This window comes from Pelobates fuscus, chromosome 9 (assembly GCF_036172605.1).
Source record: "Pelobates fuscus isolate aPelFus1 chromosome 9, aPelFus1.pri, whole genome shotgun sequence".
NCBI classification, from domain to species: Eukaryota; Metazoa; Chordata; class Amphibia; order Anura; family Pelobatidae; genus Pelobates; species Pelobates fuscus.
In genome coordinates, this window is record NC_086325.1 from 161604132 (window position 1) to 161621289 (window position 17158).

The 17158-nt window shown below is 43.2% G+C and overlaps 1 protein-coding gene across 3 annotated transcripts in view; it reads left to right on the forward strand.

The window, feature by feature from the left end:
- SARDH (sarcosine dehydrogenase) overlaps positions 1 to 17158 on the forward strand; it is an 84376-nt gene that overhangs the window by 14411 nt on the left and 52807 nt on the right. For all 3 annotated transcript variants that reach the window (XM_063432910.1, XM_063432912.1, XM_063432913.1), the window contains exons 7-10: positions 2874 to 2978; positions 5519 to 5648; positions 11415 to 11501; positions 12622 to 12712. In XM_063432910.1, coding sequence (XP_063288980.1) covers positions 2874 to 2978; positions 5519 to 5648; positions 11415 to 11501; positions 12622 to 12712 — 413 coding nt within the window. The remainder of the gene's footprint in view (positions 1 to 2873; positions 2979 to 5518; positions 5649 to 11414; positions 11502 to 12621; positions 12713 to 17158) is intronic.

Here is a 17158-nt window from a genome sequence, read left to right on the forward strand (position 1 = left end):
TGGGACCCAATGTATTGAGTGAATTCATAAATCATGCCATCAAGGTGCCCACAGAGAACGCAATGACAGATTGAACTCCGCAGACCTGAGGCTTACAGATATCTAGGAATTAATTTGGGATGTCCTTCACTAAACCACAGCAGCAGAATGTGTTTATGGTCCCTTTAAATAGCGGCAGAGAGTATATGTGATTATTTTATATCCCGTGGATGGATTTAAAGGAACATTTACAAACTGGAGACAATCTAACCACCTTCAGTATATATCGTTTTATTCTCTCTAGAAAACTGAATTGCTACATTTTAGCCAAAATTAACTGATTAGGATAAAAATCCCATTATGAATATTTTAGGTAACCATTTGTCATTCAGATTTTAATTCCCTTCAATTTGGTGTGTTTCGTGAATAATCCCCCTCTGTCGTCAATCCTTTTTTTTTTTTTTTTTGCAGTGTTGAGAAGTTTGCAATCACCCGTCTTGTCCCAAAAAACAAAGAGGACGCATGCAATAGCAAAATTATACATATAGCTTGAAAACATGATACGGTACTCATAGATTAGTTGTGTACAATTGCGACGGAGCTGCACAATTTTTTAGAAGAGAGATTCAGAAAGCATGCTAGTGAATGCTACAGAGCTGTTAGCTAGTTAGTCAAGAGTAGGCCCATATTTCCTTTGAACTGTCGCTTTAAAACACAGGTGCGTATGACATACTTAGCTATTCTATAATGAGGAGTGCTATGTAATATGGTAGGGGAATATAAAACAGAGAGCTGTAGCTATTTAAATGTGAGGTTATGCATATTGAGCTATCGTATAAAATAGGCTAGATACCACTGGGACATAAAATGTTGCACAGTGCTGCACTATAGATGAGTTAGCTAATAGGGAAAATGATATAAACATATAGAAGCATTGAGTTTGTCAATGAGGACACGGTCATTAATGGCATCTGCTTTCAGCAAATGGTGTCACGTGTCAGACTGTGGGTCCGCGGTTGTCTCACCCGATTCCCTGGGGCAACAGGTGAGTAGGGCATTCCTCTAGGCCTGTGTGAAAGCCAACATCCTCTGTCCACGGACTCTGTACCTCTTTTGTGGCCCAGTCCTTGCCCCCTAAGGGGCAGGTGAAAGAACAAGGTGGTGTGCGCCGCCAGCGGCGTGGGATCTTACGCCTGTGTGGTCAATGTCTAGAGATCAGGCCTCTAGTGGCTCTCAGCCTAAGTAGGCGGTCATGAGCGTAGTAAGGCGCTTGGGTTGGTGCGCTTGGGTTGGTGCGCTGCCCGGAGGTATCCCTCCTGTCGCAATCCGTGGGCCCTCTCCTTCTCTGTCCGCTGTTTGTACCTGATGGCTGTAGAACATGCCAGCAGCTTGTCCCAGAAGGCCTGGAATGTAGCATCCAGCCTGCAGTCGATGAAGTCGTGGTGAGACCCATGTGACCGGCTGAAGGTATGTGGAAGGGCCTCCGCCGTCTTGAGTGGTCGGGCCGCCGGTATGAAGGTGCAGCAGGAGAGGCTTTTGTCAATCCACCCAGTGGGGACCGGGATAACCCCCACTGGGTAGGAGTTCAGGCGAGTTAAGTTTCGGGAAGAGCGGCCGGCTCTCCCCTATTCCAACTCTCTTAGGTTGCAGCGCCGCGTTCCGGGCTCCCGGCCACAGCGGACTCAAGTGGGGTGTCGATCGGTTCAGCGGTGCACCCCCGATGTGGGTGGTGCACCCGGTAAGTAGTTTGGTCAATTAACCGCTGATATACCCCAGATTCTGCGGGTTAGGCGGCAGCTTGAGGTGCCTGCGACTGCTCTGCTCGGAGGTCAGACTCCGTCCCCTTTTTTTGTCTTTATGATTCCTTTCACCCCGATTCTATTATATTTTCACTCTCACATGTCCTTCCCTTTCTCCACTCGTTTCATTGTTTTTATTATTTGTCTCTAATCCCCTCTCCCCTCTTCCTCTTTATTTTCAGTATTTCACTCACTCCCTTTCTCTGAGTTTATTTTCTCCCTTCATTTTCAGCGATTCCTCAGTCTTTCTCCGCACAGCTCCCACTTTGCTGCTTTCACCCATTCTTTCCCGCTCCCTCGTTTTACAGGGTTATTTACTAAGGTGAGAATCCAAAGGGAATTCCCAATTTAAGGCCAGAGTAGCCAAAATGAAAGCAAGACTGACTTGGAGAACTTTAACAGTTCGACTATTTTGACCTTTAACTTGTAATAAAATTCTCATTTTCGTGAATAACCCCATTGGTCTCTCTGTCTCCTTTTTTTGTATTTGTTCTTCCGGTTATTCTCTCTTTATCATTATGTCTTTTGTCAGTTTTACTTTAGTTTACTCTCGTTCGTTTTTATTTTTTTTTCTTCCTGTCCCCTTTCTTTTGTTCTCCTGTTTGTTTTGTTTTGTTTTTTCACTTGTCTTTCCATCCCTATACGTATGAATGTACGCAGAATTCAAGGACCAGTCGGTGTTACTTTTTAATGCGTCCGAGTCACGGCTTCCCATGGGGCCCTTGTGACGGCACAGCCGGTGGCTATGTCTGCCTTTGCCTTTTTGTAGGTAAACAGGCATATTGCGGGAACATTGCTGAATTAAATTTAAACACGTGGATCATTTCAATTGACGGGCCCTTGGCCAGGGAGCTCTCCCCACATTTTCTAACGACCGTTTGATGGAAATAGCCTGCACATGTTATACCGGCTGACAATTAGCCTTCTTCCTACGGAATTATAATATCTAGCGCCCTTTAATTAACTGTTAATGTTTGCCTTCGTTATAAGAAACCTGTTCCCCTGCATGTTGCCAGCAATCCTGTGTACAAGACGCGGGTTACAATGTGTACAAATCCTGCTTCACCCAAACTCTCCTTATGGTTTTATTTTTAGAACATGCCAAATGTTCGGGACCACGATGCTTCAGTGTATCTGCGTCTCCAAGGTGATGCCTTGTCAGTGGGTGGCTATGAATCAAATCCAATATTCTGGGAAGAGGTGAGCTGGTGATTGCTGTCAGATATATGTAGGGCGAGGGAAGCTAAGCTTCGTTACTTGAATGTATCCCTCACTGATATTCAGCGCGCTGTTATTGTCAGTGATTGTTGAAGCCAAGTGCCAATGTCTCTCGCCTAGGTCAAGTGGCCAAACTGAGCCTCCTTTGTCACTCGAAAATCTTCCTGAAGCACACAATGCCCCAACTGTCGGTCTTAAACACAGTTTAATGCTTTACTATCCTGTGACCATACCTCCCAGATGTTGCTATTTAGGAGGGACAGTCCCTATTTTGGGTCTAAATCACTCTGTCCCCCGAATGTCCCTCTTTTCTAGGAGCTCCATATTGTTGGTGTGTCTGAGCGTGTAACAGAGCTCCACAGCAATAATACTCCCAGTAACGTGTCTGAGTGTATAACAGAGCTCCACAGCAATAATACTCCCAGTAATGTGTCTGAGTGTATAACAGAGCTCCACAGCAATAATACTCCCAGTCCCAATAATGTGTCTGAGTGTATAACAGAGCCCCACAGTAATAATACTCCCAGTAATGTGTCTGAGTGTATAACAGAGCTCCACAGCAATAATACTCCCAGTAATGTGTCTGAGTGTATAACAGAGCTCCACACCAATAATACTCCCAGTAATGTGTCTGAGTGTATAACAGAGCTCCACAGCAATAATACTCCCAGTAATGTGTCTGAGTGTATAACAGAGCTCCACACCAATAATCCTCCCAGTAATGTGTCTGAGTGTATAACAGAGCTCCACAGCAATAATACTCCCAGTAATGTGTCTGAGTGTATAACAGAGCTCCACAGCAATAATACTCCCAGTAATGTGTCTGAATGTATAACAGAGCTCCACAGCAATAATACTCCCAGTAATGTGTGAGTGTATAACAGAGCTCCACAGCAATAATACTCCCAGTAATGTGTGAGTGTATAACAGAGCTCCACAGCAATAATACTCCCAGTAATGTGTCTGAGTGTATAACAGAGCTCCACAGCAATAATACTCCCAGTAATGTGTCTGAATGTATAACAGAGCCCCACAGCAATAATATTCCCAGTAATGTGACTGAGTGTATAACAGAGCTCCACAGCAATAATACTCCCAGTAATGTGTCTGAGTGTATAACAGAGCTCCACAGCAATAATACTCCCAGTAATGTATCTGAGTGTATAACAGAGCTCCACAGCAATAATACTCCCAGTAATGTGTCTGAGTGTATAACAGAGCTCCACAGCAATAATACTCCCAGTAATGTGTCTGAATGTATAACAGAGCCCCACAGCAATAATATTCCCAGTAATGTGTCTGAGTGTATAACAGAGCCCCACAGCAATAATACTCCCAGTAATGTGTCTGAATGTATAACAGAGCCCCACAGCAATAATATTCCCAGTAATGTGTCTGAGCCTATAACAGAGCTCCACAGCAATAATACTCCCAGTAATGTGTCTGAGTGTATAACAGAGCCCCACAGCAATAATACTCCCAGTAATGTGTCTGTGTGTATAACAGAGCCCCACAGCAATAATACTCCCAGTAATGTGTCTGTGTGTATAACAGAGCTCCACAGCAATAATACTCCCAGTAATGTGTCTGAGGGTATAACAGAACTCCACAGCAATAATACTCCCAGTAATGTGTCTGAGTGTATAACAGAGCTCCACAGCAATAATACTCCCAGTAATGTGTCTGAGTGTATAACAGAGCTCCACAGCAATAATACTCCCAGTAATGTGTCTGAGTGTATAACAGAGCTCCACAGCAATAATACTCCCAGTAATGTGTCTGAGTGTATAACAGAGCCCCACAGCAATAATACTCCCAGTAATGTGTCTGAGTGTATAACAGAGCTCCACAGCAATAATACTCCCAGTAATGTGTCTGAGTGTATAACAGAGCTCCACAGCAATAATACTCCCAGTAATGTGTCTGAGTGTATAACAGAGCTCCACAGCAATAATACTCCCAGTAATGTGTCTGAGTATATAACAGAGCCCCACCGCAATAATACTCCCAGTAATGTGTCTGAGTGTAAAACAGAGCTCCACAGCAATAATACTCCCAGTAATGTGTCTGAGTGAATAACAGAGCTCCACAGTAATAATACTCCCAGTAATGTATCTGAGTGTATAACAGAGCTCCACAGTAATAATACTCCCAGTAATGTGTCTGAGTGTATAACAGAGCTCCACAGCAATAATACTCCCAGTAATGTGTCTGAGTGTATAACAGAGCTCCACAGCAATAATACTCCCAGTAATGTGTCTGAGTGTATAACAGAGCTCCACAGCAATAATACTCCCAGTAATGTGTCTGAGTGTATAACAGAGCTCCACAGCAATAATACTCCCAGTACTGTGTCTTTAAACTACAATAAATGTGTTTAGAAATCTTCATTCTCCGTTGTTTGAGAAAGAAGAATTGTAACATAATACAGAGAGTTTTCGTTACACTCTCATTGTATAAAATAATACAGTTAGAGGTGTGTGAGAGCATCCTGATTATATATCAATTCTTCCCTCTGTAAGGTTTCAGACACCTTCGCCTTCGGTCTCTTTGATCTGGATTGGGATGTCTTTACACAGCATATTAATGGGGCAATTAACAGAGTTCCAGCACTCGAGAATACTGGTATTAAATCTACAGTGTGTGGTCCGGGTGAGTTCTAAACACAAAAGGATGAGTATGAAACATTACCGTATGTATTTTTTTTCCGATTTATATTAAAATATATGCAAAAAAAATGTAAATTAAACAAAATTAAAAGTGTTCCCATTTTCCCCAAAAAGCTTTCCTGTTTGTGCACTCTCAGGTATAGACTTGGCTAATGATCGTGCCCCCATGACTTTGTTTGGCAGGGCAGAGCTTAACCCATAAGTACCCGCATAGCAGAACTTTCTGATAGTTGTAGTTCAATCGTCTCGTAAACCTTTGGGGTGCAACACTGTATTATTGGAGCAAAAAGAAAATCTATATCACCATCCCCCCTTTAAAAAATGGGGGTAAAAATACAAAACTAAAACTACTGTTGCAGAGCTCAGGGCAAGTTCTGCCTGCAGACCCGATCCTCCTCTGCTGACGTCACAACCCTTGCTAAAGTGGGATGGTTGTCCTGGATGGCGGACTGAGGGGAGGATGTAGGCAGCATGTTGGCGGGGGAATTCTGCCATTGTCTGTCACTTTATGCACATTGATCACTTCAAATCACTGAAGTGGTTATGGTGCTTGGAGTTACTAACTAACTAACCTACATGATGTACCTGTATCTTTAATAATTAGTCTTTACCTTTTAGCATTGGCAGGATTAAGTGAACCATTTGTCTCGTCAAATGGAATTAGAGTGTGAGCTCACATTACCATTCGGGGTTATTAACCCAAGCACGCTAGCCTGCTTTTACAAATATAGCCCCAAAGAGAACTCATAATAATCTCTTTACATCTAAACTTTATTGTTGAATTAAGTAAATTACAATACAGTGATAAGCCAACAGAAAAACGTGTACAGAAAGGCAATACCATTGTCTAAATCCGCAACAGTGTGTTTGAAGAAGAGGCATTAATATCAATAATAATAACAAAAATACGTTTTTTTTTTTTTTTTATATATATATATATATATATAATTACTCTGGATTCTCGTAGCAGTGTAAGGTTTAGTTCAATGGATACATTGCAATTTAATAATCAGAGTAAATAAACCCTAATTCTAATAAGAGCATTTCGCTAAATATATTTAGGGCCCCCAAATTATTGTTAAGGTCTGTGTGTCCTCTAGGTGGCAGCAAAGTGCAGTGCATGTCTCCTAATCATTGTGACGAGCCTTGGACCAGTTAATATATGAGATTTATTAGTACAGTCTAAAAAAACTCTGGATTCCTTTTCTTGTAATTAGCGATAATTATAAGTGAACAAACGCAGTCCGTTTAATGAACTGCAAGTATAAAATAATCTCGGAGAGTAAGTTCAGCATCTCGTCGTTTATCTCTGGATGACAGTAATAGAAAGTAATCGTAATTCATCAAATGACTCGATCCAGCCCCGGTACATATTACCAAGTGCAATTTAATACACTTCAGTTTCCTTCATAAGTATTTTAAAATGTTTTGATTCTTTAATAGCAAGCCTATACAAGCCGGCATAGTGCGTCATTTGTAAAACTACCGATATATTTGTTCTGTGCGTAATATTTTTTTTGCCCGTATTCACTGTGATGGGCACCGTCTGTCTTGTGTATGATCGATAGATTTCTAGTGAATCCTCTGAGGATTCAACAATGGGATTTATTCGCTAAATTGGAACGCGATTAATAAATTGCAACATTTAGGCTGAAATCGCAGACCTGAAGCTTTTTTTCATTCAATTTTAGTTCCTAGTTTTTTTGGGGGAAAATTTTCTATTTTCATTCTACCAGGTTCACTACATACATAAAATAGGAAAATCCAGTGTTCCTAAAGCCATATTTCAATGGAGCAGTCAGTCACATTTAGTGGCTCGGGTCAAATCACAATATAATCTCTTTATTATCTCACTTCAGCTTAGCTCCCATGGTGGATAATTTTATGCAGGCTTGCTACATAGTCACTAAACGGCTAATAATTGGAGAGAATGTGTCTGTGTGTGAGTGTATGTCTGTGTGTGTGTGTGTGTGTGTGTCTGTGTGTGAGACACACACTATATTTTCACAATTAATTGCAGTGAAAAGAAACTAAATGTATAAAATGAAACATTTCCAGTTGCTCAGATTCCTTGAGTCTGAAAACTAACCCCCCCCCCCCATCCGCGGCCCTTTGATTGTGATCTAGGCTCTGTGTAATCTACACCCCTGAATACAGTATGTTACAAGTGTAAACTGGGCGCGTAACTAAGACTGGGTGACTTGGCAGAAGACTAATACATTATCAGAGCTAAACTAAGCATCCAATCAATAGGACGCTTATCAAGGCGCTAATATTGATTTCTGTTTTGCAGCATACTCTTCCCCATTACCATGTAACCTCTAATGATCTTTACCTTCCAAATGACAGAAAGCTCAGAACGATTCCATCAGTTTATCCTAACGCCCCGCAAACTGTGTGTCATCTGTTACTGTCAGACTACTGGTGGGTTAATGTGAACTACAAAATTGAGGTAATTCACTCAGGACTATTGACAAGGAAAATGCCAATTGTTTGCGAAACAGGTTACATTTACTAGCGAAACATGCAGTACTGACTTATTAACACTGTGCAGAGAGCTGCTTTGAGGGTCCCGTAGCCCATTGATCTGGTGGCATGTTGAGTCTACTTGTTACAATCCGCCCCCCCCACCCCCGCCTCCATGTGATTTCTCACCGCAGACACAGCCGTGTCGTTAATGAAGTGTTCATTCACTTTTCCCAGGGGATCAGGTAGCAGATAGACTCTGCCATTTATTCTGGAGTTCATGTTCTGCTTGATTCACTCTGCAATAAGTACTCTTTGGGGGATCCGCGTCTCGCGTCTTCACTCGGCTCTGCTGGGTATCTGTAAATCGCATCTTTTAGTCAGGCCAATGGAAGACCTAAAGGAGGGGGAGCTGGACCACTCTGTCCTGCAGTGTCATCTTGTACAGTCACGGTCGGGGATAACTGGGTCACATTTACTTTTCCTAACTAGATGAAACATGACATTTACAAGGGAGATGCTTTGGAAATATGCAGAGTTGGCCTGATCGAGGTGTGTTTATAGACAGCATTCCCGACGGGCTTTTGTCTCTTTTGTAGATTTCTTTTCTCCTCTACTTATCCAGTGAAGCAGCATTATGTATTTTTTATTCTTCCTCTGCCTATTGCTGACTATTTTCCCGTACCGTAGAGCATGTGTCAGCTTCCCAGGCCCTCGGGCCATGCATGAGCCTGGTTTTCGGAATATCTCTACTTTAGCAAATGTCAATCAAGCCGAACGCTTGGAACTGATTAACCCTTCAAGTATACGAGTTCAAATCCTTGTATAACTGTTGCGTCAATGGAACGCACCAGAAAAACATTTTAACCCCTTAAGGACACATGACGTGTGTGACATGTCATGATTCCCTTTTATTCCAGAAGTTTGGTCCTTAAGGGGTTAAAAAGCATGCGCATTCTCAAGAAAATAAATCTTATTTCAAATCCGTTATTTCGCGAATGATTTCCCAGCTATCGTCATGGTCGGCTGAGGAAATAAGAGTTGTAGTCCAGCAGGTCACATCCGTCTGCATCAAATTGCATCCTAGGACCTGCGACCTACCTCCCATTTAAATTTGTTCCAGAATCCAGATTTCTTATCTCTGGCGCGCAAACAGTTAATCACTTCTGACTAGATCAATCCCTTTTTATGAAGATTAAATAAACTAAATAAGATTTGTAGATTGTAAGCTCCTTTTAGCAAAGCTCTGCGCACACCTTCTTTCTGTCTTTTTTGATTTGTGTTTATATTCAGCATTGTCCAAATAATTTGTGTGCGACAGCAATCTACACATTTAACAGTGATTTTACCACAAAAAGTTGGTTTGGGTGGATCAAACATAAGGATTAAAGTAAGATTGACTTTGTCTTCATAGCTACAGCGACATGAAAATGGAAACAAGCACAAGCTATGCCTCTACCCCCTATAACCTTAAGCTTGCGGACCAGCTTTCACCCCCCGCCCCCAAATCTGGGCCAGTTTCCCAGAGCACATGCAGATGCGCACACAGCAGCAGGAGATTGGCTTCAGAGGACAAAGGATTGTGAACAAACTGCAAAATATTTGCTTCTCTAACTGCCCATATAGTTACATTGGTAGCAGTAACACAGACTGCCAAACTGCTACGTTTTCTCATCTTAAAAGGTCATTCCACTGCCTCCCCCAAATAAAGTTTAAAAATAAATAAATAATTACTATTTGCAGATGTGACAGACCACCTGGTCACCTATGACCGGAGCATGTCTCCCAACCTTACTCCAAAAGGACCGTATCACTATTATCTACACCTCCAGTCCGTGCCTACCAGTCCAGCGCCCCTTTTCCATGGCCCAGGAGCATTCATAGGCCGGCCGGGAACCCACTGAGGCACGATGCGCCTGACCGGGAGCAACCCTCAAACCCTCTGCAACTCATGACCGAATAGCAGAGTTGTCGCGGTCCGATTAAACTTTGACACCGGCCCTCTCAGTCCCAGATACACCTATCACGGCCTTTTTGGAGGGATGACAGAGAAGGTGGTGCGGCATCGAACGACACCAAGGACTTGAGGGAGCCCCATGTACCGACCGACAGTGCCATAATGTGACCAGGGTTTCTACCCAGCGCTGTGGAATTCTCAGCCAGATCGAAGGATGGTCACAGCCCACTGAAAACTTCACCTTCCATCTCACTCTGTCTAGAAACATCCGATCCGAGCGCTTTTTGCACAGATTGGGCTCTCAGAAGAGATCTTTTTCGGGGTGGCACAGTTGTGGGGATGTAGGCATAGGAACTCTAAGTTTTGTGTGGTTATTATTAGTCTGGTGTCAAGGTGTCTGTCTGCTAATGAAATTACCTGTTCAGGTACTGACACCAACGCGCTAAGGATGTCGCAATCCCATTGTTCTCCTTGGGACCTCCTGTTTAGGCCCCAGGTATAAAAAAGTGACAATAAAAAAACCTGTTCTTCTTCAACCTTCATTAAGTCTCGGCTAGTGTTTGGGTGAGAAAGCGATACTACAGCGGCAGGGAGCTTTAATCACTCTGGGCTATGAACACACATGGGAAAGGAGACTCAGCTGTGACAACCCAGCTGCTCGTGGGTATAACACCCCAACAGACCCTCTAGAATGTAAGCTTGTTTCAGCCGGGCCTTCAACACCCTCTGTTCCTGTGCTTTCAGCTCGTCTTGTTGTAATACTTGCCTATTAATGCACCTATTGTACAGCCCTGTGGAATTTTTTGGCGCTCAATGAGAAGTCTTTGCAAGGCAGGTGCTCTGGGCAATTGCTGCCACTTGAGTTAATCTCCACTGAGCTGACCGAACCAGGAAGTAACAGGACCGGCTGTCCGACAGCTGGGGTTTAGCAATGTTGGTTCATAACATTGCCAGTATAAGGGGGGAGAAGGGGATTCTTCACATATAAAGAGCAAGCTGAAGTGCTTTAGATTTGTGTAGTATCCCTTTAAAACAGCACAATGGCCTTTAGTATTCAGTATTCATTTTCCAATAAGGATACTGCTCGAAACATCCCTACAGAATGCATACTGACACACATACACAATGTAACACTCTTCCTTCAGCTATGTTTGTGAATCCCATTTGTGTCTTTCCATCGGCTGTAAGTAAGATTGTAGCAATGGAAGTTGACACTTGTGAGATTTGAACCAACGTCGATGTCAATTCATTGTAAACTTGTGACATAATTACCCCATTAACCTACTGTACTAACACTCGTTAATTCCATGCCTTTCTGTTTCCCAGAATCCTTCACTGCTGACCACAAGCCACTCATGGGGGAGTCTCCTGAAGTACGAGGGTTTTTCCTTGGCTGCGGGTTTAACAGCGCAGGTGAGTGGAGCAATCCTCAGTTCAGTGAAAACCCCAAGCACAGAATTATTCTCCCGTTATGTGAGGTTACAGTTTCTTTACTTTGAATGTCAACCAAACTCAAAACATAAGGCAGTGATGGGGTTAATCGGATAGAGACGGCCCTCTAACACTCTCCATCAATGACAATGAAGGTAGATACGGGTAGATGGTTTAGAAAATCCAATTGTCATTGAAACACCTGCTATAAGGCCAAACTGTTTGCAACCCAAAAAAAAAAAAGCAAATTTTAAATTGTTTTTTTTCTTTTTAAATGTACATTAAATATGTGGCCAGTGACATCACATTCCAGTCCTGTCCTGGCCCAGCCACGTCACACTTGGCATTGGAGGGAGAGAAACAGAAACTCGGTTTCTTCTCCCCTTTTTATATTTAGTGACAGCAAGAGGTGGAGACTATGACAATGATTGACAGGAAGCCAAGATGGAGGCACCCAGTGCCAGGATAGCGGTAAATCCAGTGGTGTGGTTTTCTACATTTAATTAGATCTTTCCGCCTTCACAATCCCCTATTTGTAAAACATAGGGGACAAATCAACAGAATATTAAATATCCTGGAAAGTGATCATTTCCCTTTAAATGTTAAAGGATCACTGTGCATGCGCGCTGGTAGCTTGTATGCAGTTTCTTTAATAGCGAGGCATGCAGCGATTTCTACGAAGGTTAATAAAGATGTCAGAACATTCATCTTCCTCTACAGGACGCTATTTAAAAAAAAAAAAATCCCGAAGACCGCAAATCTCTGTTAGCTTTATTAACCGTATTCTTCGTTCGTGGAATCTGCGCTGGCTGGGGAGTTCTCGCTGTAGGTATAATTCCTACATGTTTTCAAGACTTGAAGGGCGCTGATTGTTTGTTTTTAATCGCTGTGCGTAGTATCACATGCAGCCACCTTGTCTTTTTATATAAGGTTTGCGCGTTATTGACGCTCTGTTTATTTCTCGCTTGTGCTGAAAAAGCAGCTAGCTCATTGGCAAGCTTTATCTGTTTTGTTTTTCTAAGCCGGGACCTTAGATGTGTGATAATTTGCTGTGAATCAATGTTCAGACAATTTTACTATGACTGCTCCTCTGGTTCCCCAGGTATGATGCTGGGAGGAGGTTGCGGCAAAGAGTTGGCTCATTGGATTATTCATGGCCGTCCAGAGAAGGATATGTACGGTTATGATATCAGGTAAAACAGACAGTTACACAGCGTTCATACAATTTTTAGTGTGCCACTTATTTTTCACTCTTTGTTTATTATATTTATTTTTCTTAAGTCAGTCACAAATTAACTCTGTAGGACAGTGTTTCCCAATTGGTGTCCTGCGGAACCCCAGACACAAATGGGGTTCCGCCAAAATTTCGGGAAACAAAATGGCCACCATGATAATTAAGAGGGAGGAGTGGGAGCTGAGCAGGAAGATCACTGCTCCCTCGCCTCCCACACTCCAGCGGCTCAGCCCAGCAGCCCCACTGGACCCAAGGGAAATAGAGACTCCATGTCAGCACTCCCAAAGGTAGGGAGGCTGAGTGGAGTGAAATTTAAAAAAGTAAATAAACTGTGTCTGTTAAGGAGTTTATATATGTATTTGTCAGTGAGTGTGTGTGTGTGTGTATGTATGTGTGTTTGTCAGTGAGAGTGTATGTGTGTTTGTCAGTGAGTGTATGTGTGTCTGTCAAAGATTGTGTGTTTTGTCAGTGAGAGTGTGTGTGTGTGTGTATGTGCTAGTTTATATCAGTGTGTTTGTATGTGCCTATGTGTGTGTGTGTAGCGTTACTCACCTTTCCCAGGGGCCGGCCGCGGTCCTGCGGCTGCACGAGCCGCGTGCGGCTCATCCGACACTTCAGGCAGGAAGGCGGGCAGTGACCGCGAGATGCGGTCACATGTCCCGCCTGAATCTAAGAGCGCGCCACGAGTCTCGGGCGCGCTCTTAAAGAGACAGTGGGAGCCTAAATTGCCAAAAGGCTCCCATTGGCCCCTGTCATCCCACACACCCCATACACTTACCTTTTGGGGGTGTGGAAGTGACAGGAGCCAATCACATTAGTTGTGAACCTATTTATACTTACCCTTTTCCCTTAGTTCCTTGCCCTATCGTGGTTTCTGCTACAGTTCCCTTTAGTGCTTGTTGTGTTCAGTTGTGTTTCTCCGTATTTGACCTTGGCTTTGTATTCTGACTTCGTTTCCGCTTTATCCTTGTCTGTACTGTTTGCCGGCTTGCTGATTCCTGTGTACCAGACCCCGGCTAGTTCTCGTTTACGCTGTCTCTTTGTGCCCTTGACCTCGGATCGTTCCTGACTCTGTACTTCTCCTATTACGTCGAGTCCGGCCACTCTAAGGTCCGGTAAACGTATCTCTCCTCTGTGCTGTCTTCTGTTTGGCTGGATCCTGCGTGTAGGGGTATATACTCGTTACATTACGATAGGGCCATGGACCCCGCAGATTTAGCTCAACAGATGGCGTCCCATGAGGCTAGATTTGTAGAGCAGGATCACCGTATGGATCAGATAGCTCAGGCTCTCCAGACGCTCTTAGCTAGGACCATTCCAGCAACCGCACCTAACCCTCCTACACCCCTGCTTCCTGAAGTATCGACTGTGCCTAATGCTACGGCCCATTTAACGCCTCCTCCTAGGTATGGAGGGGATTCTAAGACATGCAGAGGGTTCATTAACCAAATAGAGTTTCATTTTGAGATGTATCCACGTTCATTTCCCACAGAGAGGTCTAAAGTTGGGTTCTTTATGCACCAACTTACCGACAAAGCACTTGAATGGGCAAACCCTATTTGGGAGGCTAATGGACCTATGGTGCATGACTTTCACAGTTTCCTTACAGCTTTTCGCAGAACTTTTGACACTATGAAAAGGTCTAAGAATGCCGCAAGAGCATTAATGAGGGTTAAACAGGGTTCTAGGTCTGTGGCTGATTACGCTATTCAGTTTCGTACCCTTGCCTCACAGGTAGATTGGACCAACGATGGGTTAACTACTGCCTTCATGGAAGGCTTATCAGACTCTATATTGGATGAGGTAGCAGCTAAGGAACTTCCTGTTGCCTTAGAGGACCTTATTGACTACCTCATCGATATAGATAATAGGATTCGTGACAGGCTCTATACCAAGAACCGGAATAGACGTTTTGTTACACCTATTCACCCCAGAGTTAATACACCGGAGAGTGTAAAAGTATCTGAAGAGGAACCCATGCAATTAGGGGTTGCCAAACTCTCTGATAATGAAAAATTACATAGGAGAAGGGAGGGACTCTGCCTATATTGTGGTTAGAGAGACCATATGGTAAAGGAGTGTCCTTTGCTCCCGGAAAACTCTCGCACCTAAGACCTTATAGGGGACTGGCCTTGGGTGTGATTTCTAAGTCTCCTACATTGCCTCCTAACCGATTGCTTCTCCCTGTTTCTTTACATATGGGAGAGAGTTGTATAGTTGAAAATATATACGCCCTGGTTGACTCTGGAGCAGCTGAGAATTTTATAGACTCTGGTTTTGTAAAGAAAAACAACATTCCCATCAGGGAGAAGGAGATACCCTTGGCCGTTGAGGCCATAGATGGTAGACCATGGATATCTCCAGTTGTTACTCATGAGACTGCACCGTTACACATGTACACAGGGGTTTTACACTATGAAACCATTCGGTTCCAGGTCATCACCTCTCCCTCTTCACAGTTAGTGTTAGGGTATCCATGGTTACGTGCCCACAATCCCATTTTTGACTGGGAGACAGGGCAGATAAAATCATGGAGTGAGGCCTGCCATGAATCGTGTACTATTGAAGTTACGCCTGTGAATTCTATTAATGTTCCTACCACTCCTCCTTTGTCTACGGCTATACCCTCTCAGTATTTATCTTTAAAGACTGTCTTTGATAAAAGAGAGGCTGACAAATTACCGCCTCACAGACCCTACGATTGTGCTATTGACTTGTTGCCTGGCACTATACCTCCAAAGGGCAGGGTGTACCCCTTATCGGTTCAAGAAAACCGTGTCATGGAGGAATATATTAAAGAATCATTAGATAAGGGATTTATTAGGAGATCCTCTTCTCCGGCTGGAGCGGGGTTCTTCTTTGTATCGAAGAAAGAAGGTGATTTAAGACCTTGCATTGATTATAGAGGTCTTAATAAAATCACCATCAAAAATGCTTACCCTATACCATTAATAACAGAATTGTTTGACAGGCTCAAACATGCTACGGTATTCACCAAATTAGATCTTAGAGGAGCATACAATTTGATACGTATAAAAAAGGACCACGAATGGAAGACAGCCTTTAACACTAGGTCAGGTCATTATGAGTATACCGTCATGCCATTTGGGCTTTGCAATGCCCCAGCAGTATTCCAAGAGTTTATTAATGATGTCTTGAGAGACTTTATTCACTCATTCGTTATTGTGTACTTAGACGACATTTTAATATATTCTACAGACTTACACACTCATCACAGACATGTTACGACCGTTCTGAAGACCCTTCTTGCTAATGATCTTTATTGTAAATTAGAAAAATGTCTATTCGACCAATCCGAAGTCCAGTTTTTGGGGTATGTGATTTCCGCTAAGGGTTTTCGTATGGATCCCCGGAAGCTCGCTGCTGTCATAGAATGGCCTCTGCCGCAAGGTCTAAAAGCCATCCAGCGTTTTCTGGGTTTCTCTAATTATTATAGACGTTTTATCAAAGGTTTTTCGTCTATTGTAGCACCTATTACTCGTATGACAAAAAAGGATGGCAATACTCGTGTCTGGTCTACCGAGGCACTTCAAGCTTTTGACTTCCTTAAGACTACGTTCGCCTCTGCACCCATTTTACAGCATCCTGTCCCCTCATTGCCCTATATACTTGAAGTTGATGCTTCAGATATCGGGGTAGGTGCTGTTTTATCTCAAAGAGAGTCTCCTGAAAAGCCATTGCATCCTTGTGGCTTCTTTTCTAAACAAATGTCCAAAGCAGAGAAGAATTATGATGTGGGTAATCGCGAACTCCTTGCTATCATTTTAGCACTCAAAGAATGGAGACATTTGTTAGAAGGCACTAAGGATCCCATCCTCATATTTACGGATCATAAGAACCTGTCCTACCTTAGCAAAGCTAAAAGATTGTCTTCCAGGCAGGCTAGGTGGTCACTGTTCTTGTCCCATTTCAATTATATAATCACCTATAGGCCAGGTGATCGGAACACTAAAGCGGACGCTCTGTCCAGACAGTTTGAAACTATTGACAAACAGGAGATTGATATTACTCCTGTCATTCCCCCAGACAGGATAATAGCTACTACTGTATTATCTATTTCCTCGTCCCTATTGCAGGCCATACAAGCGAAACAAAGCATGGCACCTAGCGAGAGGCCTAATGATAAATTGTTCGTTGACGTTCCCGAGAGACGGGATATTCTGTCACTGTATCACAATACTAAGACTGCTGGACATCCTGGTATTTCCAAAACAGTGTCAGCCGTTTCTCGGTATTTCTGGTGGGATACCTTACGTAAGGATGTTACTGACTATATAAGTGCTTGTACTACTTGTGCCTGTATGAAATCCTCTCGTAGAGTTCCTTGTGGGCTGTTGCATCCGTTACCCGTTCCCGAGAGACCTTGGTCCAACCTATCTATGGA